The following is a 21458-nucleotide window of genomic DNA, read 5'->3' as shown; positions in this document are numbered from 1 at the left end:
AGCATCTTGCTCTGTCACCCAGGCTGGGGTGCAGTGGTGCGATCTCAGCCCACTGCAACCTCTGCCTCCTGGGTTCAAGCGATTCTCCTGCTTCAGCCTCTCGAGTAGCTGAGATTACAGGCATATGCCACCACGCCTGGCTAATTTTTTGTATTTTTAGTAGAGATGGGGTTTTGCCATGTTGGCTAGGCTTGTCTCGAACTCCTGAGTTCAGGCAATCCGCCTGCCTTGGCCTCCCAAAGTGCGAGGATTACAGGCATAAGCCACTGTGCCCGGCCTGAAACTGAGCTCTTCTGCTTTCTTTCAGACTGAGTCAGAATCTAAACTCTCGTGTTTATAGTATTTCTCTGTGGGCTATTTTTACTGCAGAAACTGATGAATGGGTGTACCAGTCCCTGAACAGTAGGAATCAAATCAAATTTTATTGTGAGAAAAGAAAATATCAATACAACGGTTATCTCCATAAAACATTAACCTCACATTACACAGGCAAAGATCAATTCATGATGACACTCCATTAAAACAGATGCAAACTGTGCATGTTTCAATTGCAAAGTACTTTGCTTGGGCCCTTCCTTGTCTCTGTGTGGCTAGACAAGGCCCACATTTTTAGCTTTCAGATGCTTTTCTGAATTCAACTTGAGTTATGTGACCTTCATTCATTCCCCAGATATTTACTGACCACCTACTACAACTAACCAGTGCCCAGAACTATTTTAGATGATTGTGATACTGTGATGAAGAAGACAGTCAAGATCTCTGCTCTCATGGAACTGCCCTTCCATTAGATGGACAGACAGAAATTAAACAGGGAAGCAGATCCATAAACCTAACAAATAAATGCAGATACTAAGGTATCTATGTGCTTTGAAGAGGTGGGAAATAAATCAACAACAGAATTCGCCAGGAGTGGTGATGCACTCCTGTAGTCCCAGTTAGTCACTTGAGTCTGAAAGGCAGAAGTTGCAGTGACCCAAGATTCCGCCACTGCATTCTAGCCTGGGTGACAGAGCAAGACCATGTTTCAAACAAACAAGCAAACAAACAAACACTCCTGCAAAAATCTGGGGTGTTTGAGACAGTGGAAACAGCTAATGCAAAGATCCTGCATCCTGAGAATGAGTGCCATTTTATGTGTGTGTCTCACTTGTCTCACCCTAGTCCTGGCCCTGTACAAAGGCCCTGCTGAGACCTTGAGCTTAGAGTGCTTATGGTTCAGGAAGAAGGCAGATGTGACAGAAGCACATAAAGGGAGTGTGGTGTGAAGTGAAATAAAGAAGGCCGGCTGGGACCACAGGATGAAGGGTCTTGAAGGGCATAGTTGAGAATTTATTTAAATACCCTAAATAGCCATGGAGGGTTTTAAGGTAGAAAGTAGTATCTGATTTAAAATTTTAGGTTCATTCTAGGTGTTGTGTGGATAACAGACTGTAAAGAGCTTCAAATGCCAGCAGGAGCCCAGCTGGAAGGCAACTAAATGACATGGGAACGAAGAGAAGAGAGCCCATGACTGCTCAATGTCTCAAGCAAAAATGCCCAGGTAGTTTTAACAATATAACCTGCATAGCCAGGCATGGTGGCTCATGCCTGTAATCCCAGCACTGTTGGAGGCTGAGGCGGGAGGATTGCTTGAGCCCAGGAGTTTGAGGCCAGCCTGGGCAATATAGTGAGACCCCGTCTCTAAAAATTTTTTTGTTTTTTTTTAAATAGCCGAGCATGATAGTGCATGCCTCTAGTCCCAGCTACTCAGGAGGCTGAGGCAGAAGGATCACTTGAGCCTGGGAAGCTGAGGCTACAGTGAGCTGTGACCACACCACTGCACCCCAGCCTGGGCGACAGAGCAAGGCTCTGGGTCAAGAAAAAAAAAAGAATATTATCTACAGAGGGTTTAGCTGTAAAAGGCAAGGAAGAAGGGGTAAGACAGGCAGAAGAAAAAGGAGAAAAGAGTTGCTTAAGTCTCCTAGAAAGAGTTGAGGGCGGGTACCTGGCCCTCCTGCTAGTTCCTACATGTGCCTCTCTGACCCAGCACTTAAAATTCCAACCACTTGAATACCCGAATCTTCCTCTTCCTTGTTCAAGGATAGGCCATACACTACTGCCTCCAGGGAATCTTTGTTACTTGTTCCTATACCCAGTAATCTCCCTTTTGAAGTCCTATGTCACTTGCCTTTGTCTCTATTATTTGGGCATTGAACCTTCTCTATTTGACGTTCGTTTGTGTCTCCAACCTCTCCAGCTGAATCTATACCTTATGTCCTTACTCCCTCCTTTCTTTTCTCCTTTTCTCCTTTTATTCCTTCCACAAATTATGCACGAGTGAATAGTGTGTGCCAGACACTCTTGTAGACACTGGTGAGGCCATCTTTATCAACTTGGGTGCCTGCTGTCATAAAGCTGATAGTTCAATGGAGGGTGACATTAATACATCATCACATTAACAGATGAGTAGTTACAACTTCAACATGTGCTGTGAAGAAAGGACACCTGGTGCTATGGTAGAACAGCACAGGAGGACATGACTTAGTCTAGGAACTTCAAGGAAGGCTTCCCCAAGTAAGTGACACTTAAAATGGTGGCTTTAACATTGAAGAAAACCTGGTGTGGTTGGATCCCAGAGATTAGAGAAAGTGAGACATGAGCTGAGACAGATGAGGCCATGTGGTAGATTCTGGTGGTGTCCATCCTTAGGGCAATGGAGAGAGCTGCTGGAGGGACACATCAGTTTCTGATGAAGGTCATCAGGACTTGACTACAGTCACGTGTGAAAAGCTGGTGCTGCCTGCCATGTGGAGGATGAAGTGGCAGGCAGGGGTGAAGCGGGTGCAGGGAGACCATGAGAGGCGGTAGCAGTTCCAGGTGAGAGATATCCTGACAGTCCCAGATGAGAGATAACCTGACAGTCCCAGGTGAGAGATATCCTGACAGTCCCAGGTAAGAGATATCCTGTGGGGATCTGGGGAGATTCTAGGGGAACTTTAGGAGGCAAAGCTTGCCAAGCCTCCCTCTCTCTCTTTTTTTTTTTTCTCTTGCGACAGAGTTTCGCTCTTGTTGCCCAGGTTGGAGTGCAATCATAGAATCTTGGCTCACTGCAACCTCTGCCTCCTGGGTTCAAGCAATTCTCCTGCCTCAGCCTCCCGAGTAGCTGGGATTATAGGCACCTACCACCACGCCCGGCTAATTTTTTGTGTTTTTAGTAGAAACGGGGTTTTACCATATTAGCCAGGCTGGTCTCGAACTCCTGCCCTCAGGTGATCCACCCGCCCCGGCCTCCTGAAATGCTGGGATTACAGGCATGGGCCATCGCGACCGGCCTCTGTCTCTCTCTTTTTTTTTTTAAGACACATAGCAGGGCTTCTTGAAGTGAATGAAGACAATGATTTGTCCTGGGGCATATGTGGAAAACATAGAGGTCCTAAAATATTTCATCGCAGAAGACCCATTTGGCACGGGGTACCAGTTTTCAGGACTGTCCTTTACATTGGGGACTTCAGAGCAAGAATGTATTGCATACTGTGTAATAACCCAATGGAATCCCTGATTACCTGTGAGTAACAACTATGGTAATAAGTACTATTTATCAGAGAGTAATGTAGACTCTAGAGACATGGGACATCAGGCAAGTTGTTTAAACTCTCTTTGTCTCAATTTCTTGACCTACAAATTGGGGTAATAACAGTTCCTAACTTACAGGGTGGTTATAATGATTAGGTGAAATAATTCACATTTTTGCAGTGTTGGACATGCAGTAAGTGCTCAGTAAATGTTAGTTACTATCTTATTAGAATAAAGGTGACCTCCATCTTATTAAAAGGAAATAAGATCATGAAGCAATGTTTAATTATTTTATTTTATTTTTGAGACCAGGTCTCAGCCTGTTGCCCAGGCTGGATTACAGTGGCATGATCACAGCTCACTGCAGCCTCAACCTCCTGGGCTCAAGGGATCCTCCCACCTCACCCTCCTAAGTAACTGGGACTACAGGCATGCAGCACCACATCTGGCTTTTTTTTTTTTTTTTTGTAGAGACGGAGTCTCACCATGTTGCCCAGGCTAGTCTCAAATTCCTGGGCTCAAGTGATCCACCCACCTCGGCCTCCCAAAGTGTTGGGATTACAGATGTGAGTCTCTGTGTCTGGCTTTGCTTAATTATTTTAAAAACATAGGCCGGGCGCGATGGCTCACATCTGTAATCCCAGCACTCTGGGAGGCCAAGGCGGGCAGACCATGAGGTCAGGAGTTCGAGACCAGCCTGGCCAATATGGTGAAACCCCGTCTCTACCAAAAAAATACAAAAATTAGCCGAGCATGATGGCGCGCACCTGTAGTCCCAGCTACTCAGGAGGCTGAGGCAGAAGAATCACTGGAACCTGGGAGGCAGAGGTTGCAGTGAACTGAGGTGGCACCACTGTACTCTGGCCTGGGCGACAGAGCAAGACTCTGTCTCAAAAAAAAAAAAAAAAAAAGAAACAGTTTTTTAGAGGATTGCACAGCATTATATAATTTACACAAAATCACACTGATCAAATGTGAGCTAGTCTTTGACCCAGATCTGTCTGATGCCAGAAGCAATGTTTTTTATCACTATGCAGTAATGCTTTCAAAAGCAAGGAAAGGGGACCATCTCCCCACCTACCATCTTTAATTTAGAAAGGATGCTTGCTGCAAGCAGGAGATAGTTCTGTTGCTAGATAAGACTGCAGGCTAAAGGGAAGAGGCCGTGAGGAGTGGAGACCCTCACCCAGATGCTTAGTGGAATGGTGATCTTGACTGTTTCTCTTGTTCCATGTAAATGATAATGCCTCCCACATCATAAGGAGCATGACACACTTGATCCCTAAGGTGCAAAGAGTCATCCAAATAGGAGAACCTTTCCATTTCTCCAGAGGGGCTTTCAGAAGATCAAGGTGGTGCTTAGGCAAAATTGTGGGTAATAATCACCTTACCATGTAGCAATTGGTAAGAAGCTTATAACATACTTTCCTCATAAAATACTCAACATCACTTGAAGTAGGTAGTGTTGGGGTCCTTACTTTACAAATAGGACACAGGCTGGCCGGGCGCCGTGGCTCACGCCTGTAATCCCAGCACTTTGGGAGGCCGAGGCGGGCGGATCACGAGGTCAGGAGATCGAGACCATCCTGGCTAACACAGTGAAACCCCGTCTCTACTAAAAATACAAAAAAATTAGCCGGGCGAGGTGGCAGGCGCCTGTAGTCCCAGCTACAAGGGAGGCTGAGGCAGGAGAATGGCGTGAACCCCGGGGGGCAGAGCCTGCAGTAAGCCGAGATCGCGCCACTGCACTCCAGCCTGGGTGAAAGAGCCAGACTCCGTCCAAAAAAAAAAAAAAAAAACAAAAAAAACAAATAGGACACAGGCAGAAAGAGGTCAAATGTCTGGTCTGAGATCCCACATCTAGAAAGTGGCCACATGAGTCACACCAATCTATGATGCTTTATTCCCATCTAGGCTGCCTCTTCCATCCTGTGCTTACTCAAAATGCCTGAGGCTCTCCACTTTCCTTTTACCACTGAAAAGGATCTGATATCAGTCATGTGCAACTAAATATGCTGTTTAGTTGGTGGCTACTTCTCCAAGGATCATTTGTACTTAGGCTTGCCGATGGTGTGCTGGACTTGTACTGGCCTGAGGTAGCTAATTGTTAAGTTTTCAGGAATCTGTGAGCCAGCAGACATCACACTGGTAGTTTAAAATGGGCCATGATGGGAGTATTTACACCAAAGGAATTGGCAGACACTATGAATCAGGGCTCCCCAACAAGCCCCATGCTCGGATTCCTAAGCATTTACCATCCATGTGCCCTTATCTCTCATTGTCCTCTGTCATAGAATTTCAGGCATCAGGGACTACTTGGAAAAAAATTGACAGGCACAGGAGAGCCTCTGAAATCATGTCTGTCTGCAAGCCACCACCTGCCAAATCTATGCTTCTTTCTGGCCCACTGCTCCAGCACTGGGCTTCATCCAGTGCTTCATCCACTGCTCCAGCAAGATGAAGGACTTGGCCCCTCTGAAAACACTTGCACATCTCAATAGGGAAAACAGGCATCTAACACCAGAACTAAATCCATGTTAAAGTAAAAGCCTCAGTCAATTAGTATTATAATGACAATAGGCACGATTTTTTAGGTTAGAAAAAACATACTTGATTTCTAGAATTACAGAATATGTTCTTGAGTATGTAGAAGGGTTATTTTTCATATGGTGTTATAAATTCATAGAATATGAGAACTGCAAGAATCGTAATTTTACAAATGAGAAAAGAGAAAAAGAAGCTCTGACACCCGACACCCTAAGAGGGGCAATAACTGGCCAAACAGCTCATGATGCATGTATATCTACCCCACAAACTTGTATTTAGCCACAGAATAGAAGGAATCCAGGACCCTGCTCTTAGCTTGACTTTGAAGAATCCTTGAATATCTCCCATAATTTGAAAATGAATTGTTATGGCAGCCTGCTAGCTTCTGTAGAGACATGAAAGGGATACAAATAGTGGTTAATTTTTACTAGATGCTTACCAGATGACAGGGCCTATGCTAAGTACCTAATATATTAAGTTGAATTGTTTGAAACTTCTAATATCTGATATTTGATCTGTCAAATAATTGCAAAAAGTTCAGCCTAAAGACATTATACCTCTGAGTCTTTGCCATCTTCCTGTGAAATGGGTACTATTATCACACCCATTTTACAGATTGAAAAAGAAGGCGTTAATTTAAAAATGAAAATGTTCTTCCCACAAGTGTAATGTTATTTACTTATGAGTAATATTAATGCAGTCTTGTGTGCAAATTGGTGGCCCGAAACCATGTAGTATACATAAGACGCCAACAATAATAACTCACATATATTACCTTTTTCAGTGACCTTGGATAAATTTCTAATGAATAAATTTCTACAATAATTAAATAATTAAAGAAATACTTTAAAAATGTTATTTATAAGAGTAAAAAAGACATTAGAAAACAAGAAATTTGATGTTTGGACATGTATTCTCTATATCTCACATGAAAGAATTAGAAACTATAGCCTAGAGCTCCCCAGAATGAAGTAATTGTCTTGAAATTTTCCATAATGCTCACATAAAGAAGTAGGGTGATTTTATAACCTTGTCTACATGCAAATTATGACCAATAAAATTCTGAATTAAGGCCATCTGGTTTTGTGATTATTTGCAAATAATATTGAGCTGAATTCACAATCAGTTCACAAATAGCAGTTGGGCTAAGGAATTATTAATACTAACTAAATGAGATGATACTATGTTGAATCAGGAAAATGAACTGGTGAAAACTGTAAAATGGGCTTTGAAAAAAATATTTAAAGGTACATGACTGTTCTTTCAATATGAAACAAAAACTTTAAATGTTCCATTCACAAAAAAGCATTGAGTAATGCCATGCGATTTATTAGCTCTACATGATAAATCCCCCAAGTTCACAAACTGGGCTCTTGTCCACCTAGCAAAGAGGCCTTGCACATAATTCCATGTGTTTTCTGATTGACTGGTAAATTGTTTTCAGTAAGAGTCTGATAACAAGACAAGCAATTCTTTTCACTTCTGAAGAGGCAGCACTATTTCGCCTGCAACTTTTTTGTTTTTTGTTTTTTTTGTAATTCACCGAAGACATGCAATGCCTGCAACTTTAAAAAGTGAGGCATCCATAGGCTCTATACTCAGCCTGACCTCCTCTGGAGCTCCATCTCATGAAATGCTTTAAAGCCTGGCACGCCAAAGAATCCCAAACTCATGCCTCCACCTACTAAGTCAGACTCCAACAAAGAATCAGAGCACTTTTGTTTCTAAGTGACCATTAGGCACCTAATATTATTTTCCCTTCAGTAAAATATAAGTGATAATCCTTGTCCTACCCCACTAATGATGTAAAAATAATATAGTCATACAGTAAGAAATCAAACATGCTTTGAAAAATTGCAGCGTAGGGCTAAACAAAAGCCACTGCATAAAGCAAAGAAGTTTTGAAGAAGAAAGGGATCTTGAAGGTTGTTATTTCCCGTTTTTTCCTTTTATAAAGAAAGAACCTGAAATAGGAGGTAGATATTTGTCCAGATTGGATCACCTACTGAGAAGTAGAGTTTGGTCTCCTGACCCTTTGTCCAATGCTTTTTCTACCAAACTACATTATTAGGATTATTCCTGTTGCTTTTGTTATTAGTGATGTTAAGAAGCATGAGACTATTTTTAGATAAAGAGACAGACTGACCTAGCTAAGCAGCCATACTCCTTCTGGGTAAGAACCACTGGTCTGCACTGCCGAAACTTTGTTCTTAATAACCCTGGTGTCCTATGAAGTCTATCAAGAGATGAAGAGGTTTGCCATTGTACCTTACAACTTTTAGACAATTAAATGCCTGGGAAATCTTATTTCAAGATTGGGCAAGCGATGAGTATTGAGACAAACAGAGTTATTCATGAAAACGTTAACACTGAACCCAAAACTTAACCATTCTAAACAACAGTTTCTTCCACTAAAAAATAAGAAAGCTGGGGTAGATCATCCCATTGAATGCTAGTGTTGTATTAATCTATGTTTCATTAAATTTAGTATGTTTCATTAAATTTAGTATGTTTCATAGAAAGTTCAAGTTTTACCGAATCATAATACTTGCTACCTAAAATGTTATTAATAATTTAAAAATCAAACATAATCTTGAAGGGGGAAAAAGCTGATGAATGTTAAATTTACAGTTTTTAGAAATCGCCTAGCACCACAATTTCACCTCTTGACTGCTTTCTGCATTCTCTTCTGATTACTTTTATTGTACTTTTTGTGTTGTTATAATAAGCATGTTTGTGTTTCCTGTGTTCTATTTTATGCTATCTATATACTTTTGCATTAGCCCAGTCCAAACATAAAATGCTATGCGAAAAAAGGCAAATGAAACTGCTCACATACCCCATGACGATCCTCAAAGTATGCCAGGCTGGCTTTGGTTAACACAAAGAAGCGGACTTTAAAGTTCGAGGGAGAAGTTCTTCTCTTTTGTTGGGATTTTTTGATGAGCTGTTCTTCCAGGAGGATAAAGTTGTTCATGATCCTGTTCTTGAAAGGTGATGCACCTTGGGCAGCACCTCTTAGCTCAACCAAAGGAAAAGAGTTTTGGGGCAAAGAATGCAATGTGGAGGCAGTTGATCTTCAGAGAGCTGCTCAAGGGCAACTTGCCTTCAACGTTATCTTTCTATCAACGTTCAGCCAACATAGCTGAGCTTTTCTCCTCTGATGTCAAAGGACAAAACCACATCCTTTCAAAATTCACAAAACGAGGAGGCATATGTAAAAAATACATACAGCCTCTGCTATATGGCTTGAAATGATATTTGAAAAACTGTGGACTCAAAATTATGGTAAGGATTACAGTTTAATCTTTATAGTTCCTGGTTTAATCCATCCAGCAGTTAAAACATGTAGCACAAGGGGTAAGGACAATGCGTGGTTTTGCTTACCATGATATACTCGGCAACCATCACGGTGTCTGACACATAAAAAAGATGTTCGAGAAAAATTTGTTGAATAGATCATCACCAAGTTGGGTTGGACAATTAAAAGAGGTAATGGGCACAAAACCCTCATACATTAAAGTGAAGAAATATCTTGCTGAAGTTTATTAGTTTTTAAGATTTAAATTAAAGCCCATAGAAATTTCTCAATGCTGCATATAGATGACTGCCTTTCTGTCCTGACATTTTGTGAAAGAGTGAAAAATAAGTGAATCCTTCAGAATGGCATAATAAACAAAGTATATATGGGCTTTGAAAACAGACAAACTTGTGTTGGATTCCCAGCTCTGTCACTTACTAAGCTGTTTCTCTTTGAGCAAGCCACGACTTCTCTGATCCTTAGCTTCCTTGTGAGGGTCCCTTGGAGGACTGAATCACATACATCTTATGAATGGTGGGTGCTAGTCATACATGTTACCTTAGAGTTAGTACATAGTTGAAGTATAATGTGTGACACTTACCTCTACTATGTTAATAATCAAGAGATTTTAGTGTAAGCAGATATGGCACGTAGTGGGTAGGGATAAATAATAAATGAAACAATCATTATTGCTGTATAGGAGTGAAATTCTCCAATGTTTATTTTTAAATGTAAATTACCAGGCAATAGCCTAATCTTATTTCATATACTGGATGCCCCAGCATAATCAAGACACCCAGGAGGGTACGTTATGGGTATATTTTAAATGACCTCCCCGATTCTGAGATTTTTAAGACGTATGTGTGGAAATACACTGGCCAAACAAGATAGTTTTTTTTTTTTTTTTCTGAGTATGGGCTTGAGGTAGGGATTGCTACTGTTTCCAAATAGCTACTCTCTCCTTCTTACTAGAGTAACTGAATCCCTGATGGTTATCTGGGCATCTGGCCAGCAAGAATAAAGACTACAAATTTTAGCCTCCCTTGTAACTAGGTGTAGTTGTATGACTGTCTTCTGGTCAACTGAATGTAGCAGAAGTCGTGTGCACAACTTCTAGGAAATTTCCTTAGTGGGATCTGTCATCCCCTTTTCTTTCCCTTTTCCTCCTGCCTTCTGACTAGAATATTGAGGTGACAGTTGGAGCTGAAGCAGCTATCTAGTATCATAAGGTGGAAATTGAATGTTGAGGACAATGGAGTATAAGATAGAAAGAGCCTGGGACGCTGGTGACCATGGATCTTCCATGCCAGCCCTGGATTACATTTTTTAATATCTATTTTCTAAGTCTCAGTTATTTTGAGGTTTCTGTCACTACCAGCAAACCTAGATAATACAGTGCTATCTTCTCAAACTAGACTACAAACTCCTCTGAGAAAAGTACATTTTATACCTGTTTGGTTCAGATGAAAAGATTTACAGACTTCACAAAGTGTTCTCATCCAGGAAAACAAAATATTGTCAGTAGCTGTTGCAATAGTTAGGAGTCTTTCATTTGCTCAGTCTACATGGAGTGTCATCATAAGTAATTTTATTCTCTTTCTCATAGCGCCATCAAACCCTCTAACCGAGACTCATCTTTGCCAACTTTTAAATGCAAACTTAGGAGGCTCAATATTTTTTTCTCACTTTAAGGAAAACATAAACAAAAACAAATAGTCCCTTTGTTTTTTTTGGTTTTAAAAAGTTCACTTCACAGGAGCCAAATTCAAGGAGTTCCCACTTGCCAAAGATGGAACAATTTGAGTATCAAAAGGAATAATAATTGCCATGAATTGAAGAACAGCAAAAATGTTAAAAAAAGAGTTCAAAAGAGAATTGAAAAAAGCATCCCAACCTTTTGATCACTTCTGGAGGATGCTGAAGAACCAACTTGTTTTTCTGAAAACTGGAAACAGAGGAAAAGAATAAAACATATTGCCTGCTTTTCTTGAAGAATTATCTTTCAATTCAGTAATCAAGTATTTAATGAGGAAGTTCTTTTTTTTCCGAGAAACTAATCAATGAAGGAGTGATAGAATAATATTGTTTTGCAATGCCAATGAAATAATAAATGTAGGCAATGATCATCAATGGCTGTTAAAATTATTATGCAAAAAGCCAATAGGAAAATGTGTAACTGTCATATGAAGCTGACAACACTGTAACACGCTGATTAATCTTAAAAGAAGGACAACCAGACATCGTATGCCTCCCGAAGTGAAGCAAGAGGAAGTACACAAAACCGGCAACTCAGGAGTCTTGCCAAGAGAAAACAAAATCAAACAGAAATCGAATCAAACTTCGAGATATAAATTCGAGTTTACAGGAAATACAAGAGATAAACGAACCTGACAAATGACACTGTGGAGATGCAATTGGATAAGTCCAGAATACAAAACATGCTAAGGACAAATGACTCAGTATCAGTAACAAATTAAGTCATAGAAGGCAGGGCACGGTGGCTCATGCCTGTAATCCCAGCACTTTGGGAGGCCAAGGGGGTGGATTGCTTGAGCCCAGGAGCTTAAGACCAGCCTGGGCAACATGGTGAAACCCTTTCTCCACAAAAAATACAAAAAATTAGCCAGGCATGGTGGCACACACCTGTAGTCCCAGCTACTCGGGGGGCTGAAGTGGGAGGATCACTTGAGCCCAGTGGGTGGAGGTTGCAGTGAGCTGGGATTACAACATTGTACTCCAGCCTGGGTAACAGAGCCAGACTCTGTCTCAAAAAACAAAAACAAAACAAAACAACAAATAAATCAAAGGGGGAGCCCTTAGATTAAAGGAGACTTTAAGAGACATATGAGCATGTTTGGACTTTGGATTAAGAGTTAAGCAACTCAACTGTATAAAGATGTTATGAGACAATTAGACAAATTTGAATGCTAAATAGATGTTTGGTAATACTGAGAAACTTGTTATTTTTAAAGATGTAATAATGGGCTGGGTGTGGTGGCTCACCCCTGTAATCCCAGCACTTTGGGAGGTTAAGGTGGGCGGATCACGTGAGGTCAGGAGTTCGAGACCAGCCTGGCCAACATGGTGAAATCCCGTCTCTACTAAAAATACAAAAGTCAGCGGAGTGTGGTGCTGTGTGCCTGTAATCCCAGCTACTTGGGAGGCTGAGGCAGGAGAATCACTTGAACCTGGAGGGCAGAGGTTGCAGTGAGCTGACATGGTACCACTGCACTCCAGTCTGAGCGACAGAGCAAGACACCATCTCAAAAAAAAAAAGATGTAATAATGGCACTATTATCGTGTTAAAATAGTCCTTATTTTGTAGAGAAACATACACTGAATTATTGATAAAACAATAAAATGTTTATGATTTGCTTCATCATAATCCAGTGGAGGGGGAGAAATTGGTAGGGGAAGGGATGAAAAATGTTTGACCATGATTTGAAAATTGCTAAAGCTGGTTAATGGATACATCATTATTCTACTCTCCTTGCGCTGATGCACATTTGAAAATTTCCATAATAAAAAGTTAAGAAAAGAAAAAGGGGCTGGGCGTGGTGGCTCACACCTGTAATCTCAGCACTTTGGGATGCCGAGGTGAGTGGATCACCTGAGGTCAGGAGTTCGAGACCAGCCTGGCCAACATGGTGAAACCCCGTCTCTACTAAAAATACAAAAATTAGCTGGGCATGGTGGCAGATGGCTGTAGTCCCAGCTACTTGGGATGCTGAGGCAGGAGAATAGCTTTAACCTGGGAGGCAGAGGTTGCAGTGAGCTGATTGCGCCACTGCATTCCAGCCTGGAATGCAAGAGCAAAACTCCGTCTCAAAACAACAACGACAACAATACAAAGAAAAGAAAAGGAAAGCCCCGTTCAGTTCAAGGTAATAATCAAAACTCCAAACGTATTCAAGTTGATGCTTTTCCTTAACTTTGCATGAGTTTGCTTCAGGATTTGAAGCATGTTGGCTTTTCCACCATGTCCTAACCTCTCTTTTCCCACACACAAGCCTGGTTTCTGACCCACCTGAGTCGGAAGCTCAGGCTGGAGGGAAAAGAGGAAGAGGGGTAAAGGGTGCAATATTCATGAAGCTGCAGTAGTAATCTGGGGATGATGTCCTTGGGATGTGGTGGATGCACAATTGCTGCTTTTTCTTGCATGTTTCATGTGCTTTGTTGTTTTCAGAGATTTTTCAGCTGAAGGTTCTGACAACTGTTTCCCTGATGTAGGAGATGCCACTCTCCATGGGCCAAGGAGCCCAACCCTCAGCCCTTGGGCTTCAGCTGTTACAGCTCCTGTCAGGATTCATTTGCCCACTAGGTTGTCCTCTTGGGTAAAATTTCCTTGAAAATGAACCACAGAGGCTGGGTATGGGGGCTCACCCTGGTAATCTCAGCACTTTGGGAGACTGAGGTGGGAGGATCCCTTAAACCCAGGAGTTCAAGACCACCTTGGGCAACACAGGGAAACCTCATTTCTATTAAATAAAAAGAAAAAAGAGCCAGGCACGGTGGCTCACGCCTGTAATCCCAGCACTTTAGGAGGCTGAGGTGAGTGGATCACTTGAGGTCAGGAGTTCAAGACTAGCCTGGCCAACATGGTGAAATCCTGTCTGTACTAAAAATACAAAAATTAGTTGGGTGTGGTAACATTCGCCTGTAATCCCAGATACTTGGGAGGCTGAGGCAGCAGAATTGCTTGAACCTGGGAGGTGGAGATTGCAGTAAGCTGAGATCGTGCCACTGAAATCCAGCCTGGGGGACAGAATGAGACCCCGTCTCAAATGAAGAAAAAAGAAACGGAACCACATACCACTTATTCCTTCCCATGGTTCTACTGGAAGACTCAGGCCTCCTGTCCCAGCCAATGATGGATATACCATTTGCCCCAAGTAGAGCCCCCTTTCCCTCTGACACCGAATAAGTAGCTCTTCCACAAACTTCCACCATTATGTTACTCCAAGTGGGATTTAGACACTAGTCTTTATAGCTGCAAAACTCTGGGACTCACACCAAGCTCACTGAAGGGTCTCTTAAAGTCCTTTTTGGTTGGCTTCTGGTAGATAAGCACCCACCCGCCTTCCCCTGTGGGCTAGTGGTGAGAGGAAACACACAGCCCCCAACATTCTCTCTCTTGCATTTTCATGCCTTGTTTTCTAAAGGCTGAATGTGGGCGAACGCTATTACTGGCAGAATCTGTTTTGCCTCTTAATGCGTCAAGTGTGGATGGAGGTACTTCATTCCCTTTATCATATTAATATAGGGCTTTGGGGCCTCAACTGAAACTGGGTTGGAAAAAACCTAATTTAAACCAATTTCTATAACAAAGGAAAAATCAATTCAACCTGGCACTGCTGGGTCCGCTGGTATTTAACGACGACATCAGAGGTTTTGGTTTTCATTCCTTAGTTCTGGGCTGGTTTCATTCATGGGCAAGCTGTCCTCCATGGCAGCAAAATGGCTGCTGGGCAGACATCTTATCAGTGGAGCTAGATCCCTTTCCTTATAGTTCCAGTAAAAGTCCCAGAATTTTGAATCATTGCCCCAGCTCACATGATATTCTCACGTGTACTTCAATCATTAGAGCCAAGGCAATGGAATATTCAGTTGATCCTTTCCAGGCCTGGACACACTTCTGGATCTGGGAGTGGGGTGGAGTCAGCCCTACCCAGCCACATGGACCTGCCCATCCACAGATGGTGGAGGGATGGTTCTCTGAGGAACACTAGAGTGTTGCCACTAGAGGAAGGGGAATGGCTGCTGGATTATTGATAAATGATTGCTCTCTTACTGTTACCTAAAACCGATCTTCATTGCTTTATCTTTTGAAGTCCTACAACTCCAACCTTCTCTAGTCTGAGGGCTTGCCCTTTGGATAACTCCAGGGCCCTCTTGTGTCCAGGCCAAAGAGACCCTTCAATTGTCCTCTTTGGATGTGGCTTTGAAGCCCTTTAATTTCCTTGTGGTTCCCATGCAAACTTAATCAGGTTTATTAATATCCATTTAAGAATCATATCCAGAATATTTTGGTACATACATAACTTCTTTCTTCTGAAAACAACAACAACAACAACAACAACACCTTATGTTTGCTAGAGCTATCAATTCTAAGGGGGAAAAATAGCCTGAGCACAGACAGGTATCTGTACAAGATGTTTATTGCAGTGTTTTTTTTTTTTTCTTTTTTTGAGACGGAGTCTTGCTCTGTCGCCAGGCTGGAGTGCAGTGGTTCGATCTTGGCTCACTGCAACCTCCCCCTCCCGGGTTCAAGTGATTCTCCTGCCTCAGCCTCCCGAGTAGCTGGAATTACAGGCATGTGCCATCACGCCCAGCTAATTTTTTGTATTTTTAGTAGAGACGGGGTTTCACCATGTTAGCCAGGATGGTCTTGATCTCCTGACCTCCTGATCCGCCCGCCTCGGCCTCCCAAAGTGCTGGGATTACAGAGGTGAGCCACCGCTCCTTGTTATTGCAGTATTTTTTTTTTTTTGTAATGGAAACTACCTGTCTGTGCATCAATGAGAGACAAGTAAAATAATCTATGGTGCATCCTTACAATGGAACACTAAAAGGTTATGGAAACAAATAATGTATACTCATAATGTATCAACCTAAAATACTTCAGGATATATTGTTAACATGGAAAAGGCGCAGAACAATATGTTTGGCTTGTATGTTTTTATGTTTTGTTTTTACATACAAGCCATACATATTGTTCTGTACCTTTTGCAGGTATGTTTTGTGTTTATATTAATATATATTTAAATGCACATGGTGATAGCAGGAAGTTTGTATATCAAAATTCCAGCATATAAAACTGGAAAGGTAAATAAATGTTTTGCTTTTTAATTTACATAATTTAAAAGGTGATAAAATGGAAGGATTTTTTACTTTCCAATTTAAAATAAAAGAAAAATATGTCATTTGTCAGAAATCATTGGTTTGATTCGTAGAAGACAATAATGACTGAAATGGCTAGTAAACTTAGAGCTAATTTTTTGAAATATATATATTTCTGGTAAAAAAAGTAAAATATATTCTTAGTGGAAAGAGCAGACCAGCAAATAAATAAAAATTACATCTAATCTCACCCTTCAGAAATAATCAGTGTTAATATTTATTTTACATTCTTCCAATATTTTTTCAGAGTTAAATTTAATATTTACTTAGAATAATCATTTTATCCCAGCTCCTGGATCAGTTACCTCCTTCTACCTGTAGACAGTTTCTGATCTTTTTTTTTTTTTTTCTTTTTGAGACAGAGTCTCGATCTGTCACCCAGGCTGGAGTGCAGCACCCAGGCTGGAGTGCAGTGGCTTGATCTCGGCTCACTGCAACCTCTGCCTACCAGGTTCAAGCGATTATCATGCCTTGGCCTCCAGATAGCTGGGATTACAGGTGCGCACCACCACGCCCAGCTAATTTTTGTATTTTTATTAGAGATGGAGTTTCACCATGTTGCCCTGGCTGGTCTCGGACTCCTGGCCTGAAGTGATCCACCCGCCTCGGCCTCCCAAAGTGCTGGGATTACAGGCGTGAGCCACAGCGCCCGGCCTGATCTTTATTTTTATCTTTAATGTTAAGTGTTTTATTATGTGCGTGTGTGTCTGTGTGTGTGAATTTAGCTGCAAGTTTCTTCAATGTAACATTAAATAAATAACACGTAAACGGAGGCAGGACATCTCATGATTTGTAAACAGAGCAAAACAGGGAGCAGAGACAGGGAAGTTGTCCTAAGCCTGTGTGAGCAGGGAAGGATTCCGCTTGGTAGTGGGGCCGAATACGCTGAGCAGTCAAGCAGCAAGACAGGATGGGAGATGGGAAGGGGAAGACAGGTGGTGCTAGTTGGATCATAATGTTGAGAAATAAAATTATTTTGATCCCCTGTCTGACTTCTTTTTTGTATATATACCAGTTCATTTTCCTTTTCAACCCAAGGCAAAGAGGCAGGCTGATTTGCATATGGTCCTCAGGGGAAGAGTTAGGTGACTGTAGTCTTTTCGGAGCCAGAAGGTAAGGCAGAAATCAGGTTGGCTTCCTGAAGTCCTAGGTGCCCCAGGCTGACCGCAGCTCAGCCCACGCCACCTCGGCTGAGCAGCATTGACATAAAAGTACTGTGGATTGTATTTTAGGCTAGGGGATTTACCCAGCCAGTACATATTGTGTATGGTATGGAAATCTCCCCACCCTCACATCCTGCCTAGCTCGCAATGCTCTCCTGGGCTGCACACTCATTGAAAAGGCTATATATAGCTGTCTACTTCCCTTGCTTTTCAAAATCATAGATGAAGAATAAAAGTTATTGACTTGAAACCACTTCCCACAATGCACGTTTAGACTTCAGCCATCTATAATCTTGTATGTCTACATATACTCAGTGCCTTGTATACACTGTTTTGTGTTATCACTCTTCACAGCTCTTCAACCTTAGGCTCATTTAAAATGTATGCAAAACTATCCTTAGAATTGTGGTTTTGATTGTTTTTCTTCTTAAGAAACAGTTATTTTTGGTTTTGAATGTAGTGGTAAAGGGTATTAGAGTCACCATTCATTCAACTGATTTGCTATCACCCTACTGTGTATTTACTTGCCCTCCTGTTTTCTTCTGTTTCTTCGGTGTGCATTCTATTGCTTGTAAGCGCTCTAAAATTTGGATTCTAGCTTATACATGCTCTACCACATTCCTCGTCAAGAAAAATTACCCAAATCTTGTAAATAAAAATCAAGTAAAGCAGGCAATATGTACTTCTGATGTCATATTAAAGCCTTGTTTAACATGCCTGCCCAGGGATTATTTAATTATCTAAGAGAATGAAAGAAGACAATGGGATTGGATCCATAAGTCAAGACTGAAGTATTGCTATTATCTTCAATAACTTTATTGAGATATGTTTCATCGACCATAAAATTCATCCATTGAAAGTGTATAGTTTGGTAATGTTTGGTATATATTCACAGAGTTATACAGCCCTCTCAATTTAATTTTTAGAACATTTTCAACACCCTAAGAAGGCTATCCATGACTGATGAAAGTCTCACTCTGCGAAGGGAATGTCCTAGAAATGAAGTCTCCATCTTGCTACTTCCCTGAGACAGCAAGTTGACCCAAGGTAGTTCCTGTTACCAGTTCCTTTCACACACACACACACTCATACACACACACTCATATGCACACATACACACACTTTAAATTTCTCATTGAAAAACATATGATGTACCACATATGCTATTTTGCAACCTACATTTGTGTGTGCCCAGTATCCCAGGCCAAGCAACTTGCTTTTTTACTTGCTAATATTTATTGGAAATTGTTCAATATCAGCATACCTAATAGTTGCCTCAAAGTATGTGTGGTGGCTGAGCACTTCTTATTACTCTCACTGCTATCACACATGTCTTACCCCAAATCATCTCTTGCAGGAGTTGCCCGGTCTCTACTGCTGTCTTCCCTGCACTTCTACAATCTCTTTTTAATATGGTTACCAGAATCATCTTCTATATTTATGGTTTGGATCATCCTCCATTCAGAGCAAAGCCAAAGACCTCTCAGAGCGCTACAAGGTCCATCCAACATGATCTGCTCATCCACCACCACCCCAGTTGCCTGTCAGCCTCATCTCCAACAACCCTCCTCCTAACTCACTCTGCTTTCATCACTGTAGCCTGCTTGGATCTCCTTAAACATACCAGGCATGCTCTCATATCAAGGTCATGGTCCTTGCTCCTTCCTCTGACTGAGAAGCTCTTTCCCCAGGCATCTTCATGGCTTCCTCTCTGATCTCCTTTATGTCTTCACTTAAAGGTCACTTCTGGGTCAATCACAGTGGCTCACTCCTATAATCCTAACACTTTAGAAGATCTGAGGTGGGAGGATTGCTTGAGGCCAGGAGTTTGGGACGAGCCCAGGCAACATAGCAAGACCCTGCCTCCACAGAGAAATTTAAAAACTGACAGGGTATGGTGTCATGCACCTGTAGTTCCAGCCACTTGGGAGGATGAGGCAGGAGGATCACTTGAGCCCAAGAATTTTGAGTCTGCAATGAGCTGTGACCACATCACTGCACTCTAGCCTGGGTGACAGACAAAGACCCCATCTCTTAAACAACAACAGCAACAACAACAAAACCTTTCTCATTGAGCATTCTTTAACCACCACCTTCCCCTCCCCTACACACACTCCCATCCTGCTTGCCTGCTTTTCTGCAGCACTTACCAGCATTGGAGATGTCATTAAATTTATTGGTTTATCATTGAGAACATAGGTACCAGGAAAAAAATTACTTGTTTACTGTCTATATACAAGCTCCATGAGACCAAGAATATTTGTCTATTTTGTCCATTGCTATATTCCTGCACCTAAAACAGGGTCTGGCACAAAGTAGGCAGTTAATTATATTAATGGAGTGAATGGATAAATTTATGCTGCATTGCATTTGTATGTTTGTGTCCTATTTGTCCTATTAGTGTCACCAGTCTAGTATAGTTTAACCATTTCCACACTTTGGGATGTCGGTATGCTTTTGGTCTTATGTGACCTTGTTGAAATTGCTTGTAACTTCTTTTTTTGTTGTTAGTTTTGAGACAGGGTCTCACTTTGTCACCCAGGCTGGAATGCAGTGGTGCAATCTTGGCTCACTGCAGCCTCCACCTCCCAGGCTCAAGCAATCCTCCTGTTTCAGCTCCCCCAAGTAGCTGGGACTACAGGCATGTGCCATCATACCCAGCTAATTTTTTTGTTGTATTTTTAGTAGAGATGGGATTTTGCCATGTTGGTCAGGCTGGTCTCGAGCTCCTGAGCTCAAGCAATCCTCCCACCTTGGCCTCCCAAAATGCTGCAATTATAGGAGTGAGCCACCATGCCCAATCTGCTTATAATTTTTCTGAGCCTTCATTTTCCCTCTATAAAATAGAAACCTGGCCTGGTGTGGTGGCTCACACATGTAATCCCAGCATTCTGGAATGGTGAGGTAGGCAGATCACTTGAGGCCAGAAGTTAAAAAACCAGCTTGGCCAACATGGTGAGACCCTGTCTCTACAAAAGAGCCAGGCACGTGGTGGTGCTGTGCTTCTGGTTCCAGCTACCGGGGAGGCTGAGGTGGGAGTATCGCTTGAGCCTGGGAGGTGGAGATTGCAGTGAGCTGAGATGGTGCCACTGCACTCCAGCCTGGGCTACAGAGCGAGACTCTCAAAAAAAAAAAAAAAAAAAAAAAGGGCAGGGGGATGGGGAGAGACCTATACTTTTTAGGCTTGTTGTAAGGATTAAAATTTTTATTTATTTATTTTTTTAAAGACAGGTCTCAGCCTCTTGAGTAGCTGGGACTACAGGCATGCCACCATGTATAGCTAATATTTTTTATTTTTTGTAGAGCTGAAGGTCTTGTGATGTTACCCAGATTGATCTCTCCCTCGTGGTCTCAAGTGATCCTCTTGCCTTGGCCTCCCGAAGTGCTGAGATTACAGATGTGAGCCAACGCACCCAGCCAGAATTAAAACGTTTAGAAGAATGTATGGTGGCAACAGCATGCCTGGCTTATAGTAGGTTCTCGATCATACAATTATAGTTTCTCTCATTATTAATTATTCATCAGAAATGACCTTATGAGAAGACCATACGGCTATGTCTATATATAGCTCCAACTTCTTTTTTTTAACATTATTGTGTTGATTTTTAGTTATGATTCCCTTGTAACAGAATATATGCCACTTTGTTTTTTCTTTTTTTTCCCCAAAAAGTCATTCAATATCTTTAGAAAAAATATTTCAGCTTTTCAGAGATAGGAAACTTTATCTTTGCATTTCCACTTTCTGGCTGGTCCCAAACAAAATACTTGCTCATTAAACTTTGTTGAATAAATAAATGGAAGAATGAATCTCAATGGGCACAAGCAAGTTTATATTTACTGCAAAGTTGCAATGTGCCAGGCACTGCAGTTGGCACTGGGGGATATAAAAATAACATTTTGTGGTTGAAGTTTATTTCAAGACCTCCACATGGTAATCATTGAGTTTGGGGGAATGTATGTTTATTTCAGAAGTATTTCTCTAGCTGGGGGAGGGG

General features: G+C 41.7%; 1 protein-coding gene across 1 annotated transcript in view; it reads right to left on the bottom strand.

The window, feature by feature from the left end:
• Positions 1-9215, bottom strand: part of ITK (IL2 inducible T cell kinase) — a 76575-nt gene extending 67360 nt beyond the window's left edge. The window contains exon 1 of the mRNA XM_032158486.1: positions 8939-9215. Within this exon, the coding sequence (XP_032014377.1) occupies positions 8939-9076 (138 nt within the window). The 5' untranslated portion in view covers positions 9077-9215. The remainder of the gene's footprint in view (positions 1-8938) is intronic.
• Positions 9216-21458: the final 12243 nt, after the last annotated feature.

The sequence above is a fragment of the Hylobates moloch genome, unplaced genomic scaffold, assembly GCF_009828535.3.
Source record: "Hylobates moloch isolate HMO894 unplaced genomic scaffold, HMol_V3 SCAFFOLD_6, whole genome shotgun sequence".
NCBI lineage: Eukaryota > Metazoa > Chordata > Mammalia > Primates > Hylobatidae > Hylobates > Hylobates moloch.
Note: the sequence above shows the minus strand (reverse complement) of the source record. Positions and strands in the feature narration are given on the sequence as shown.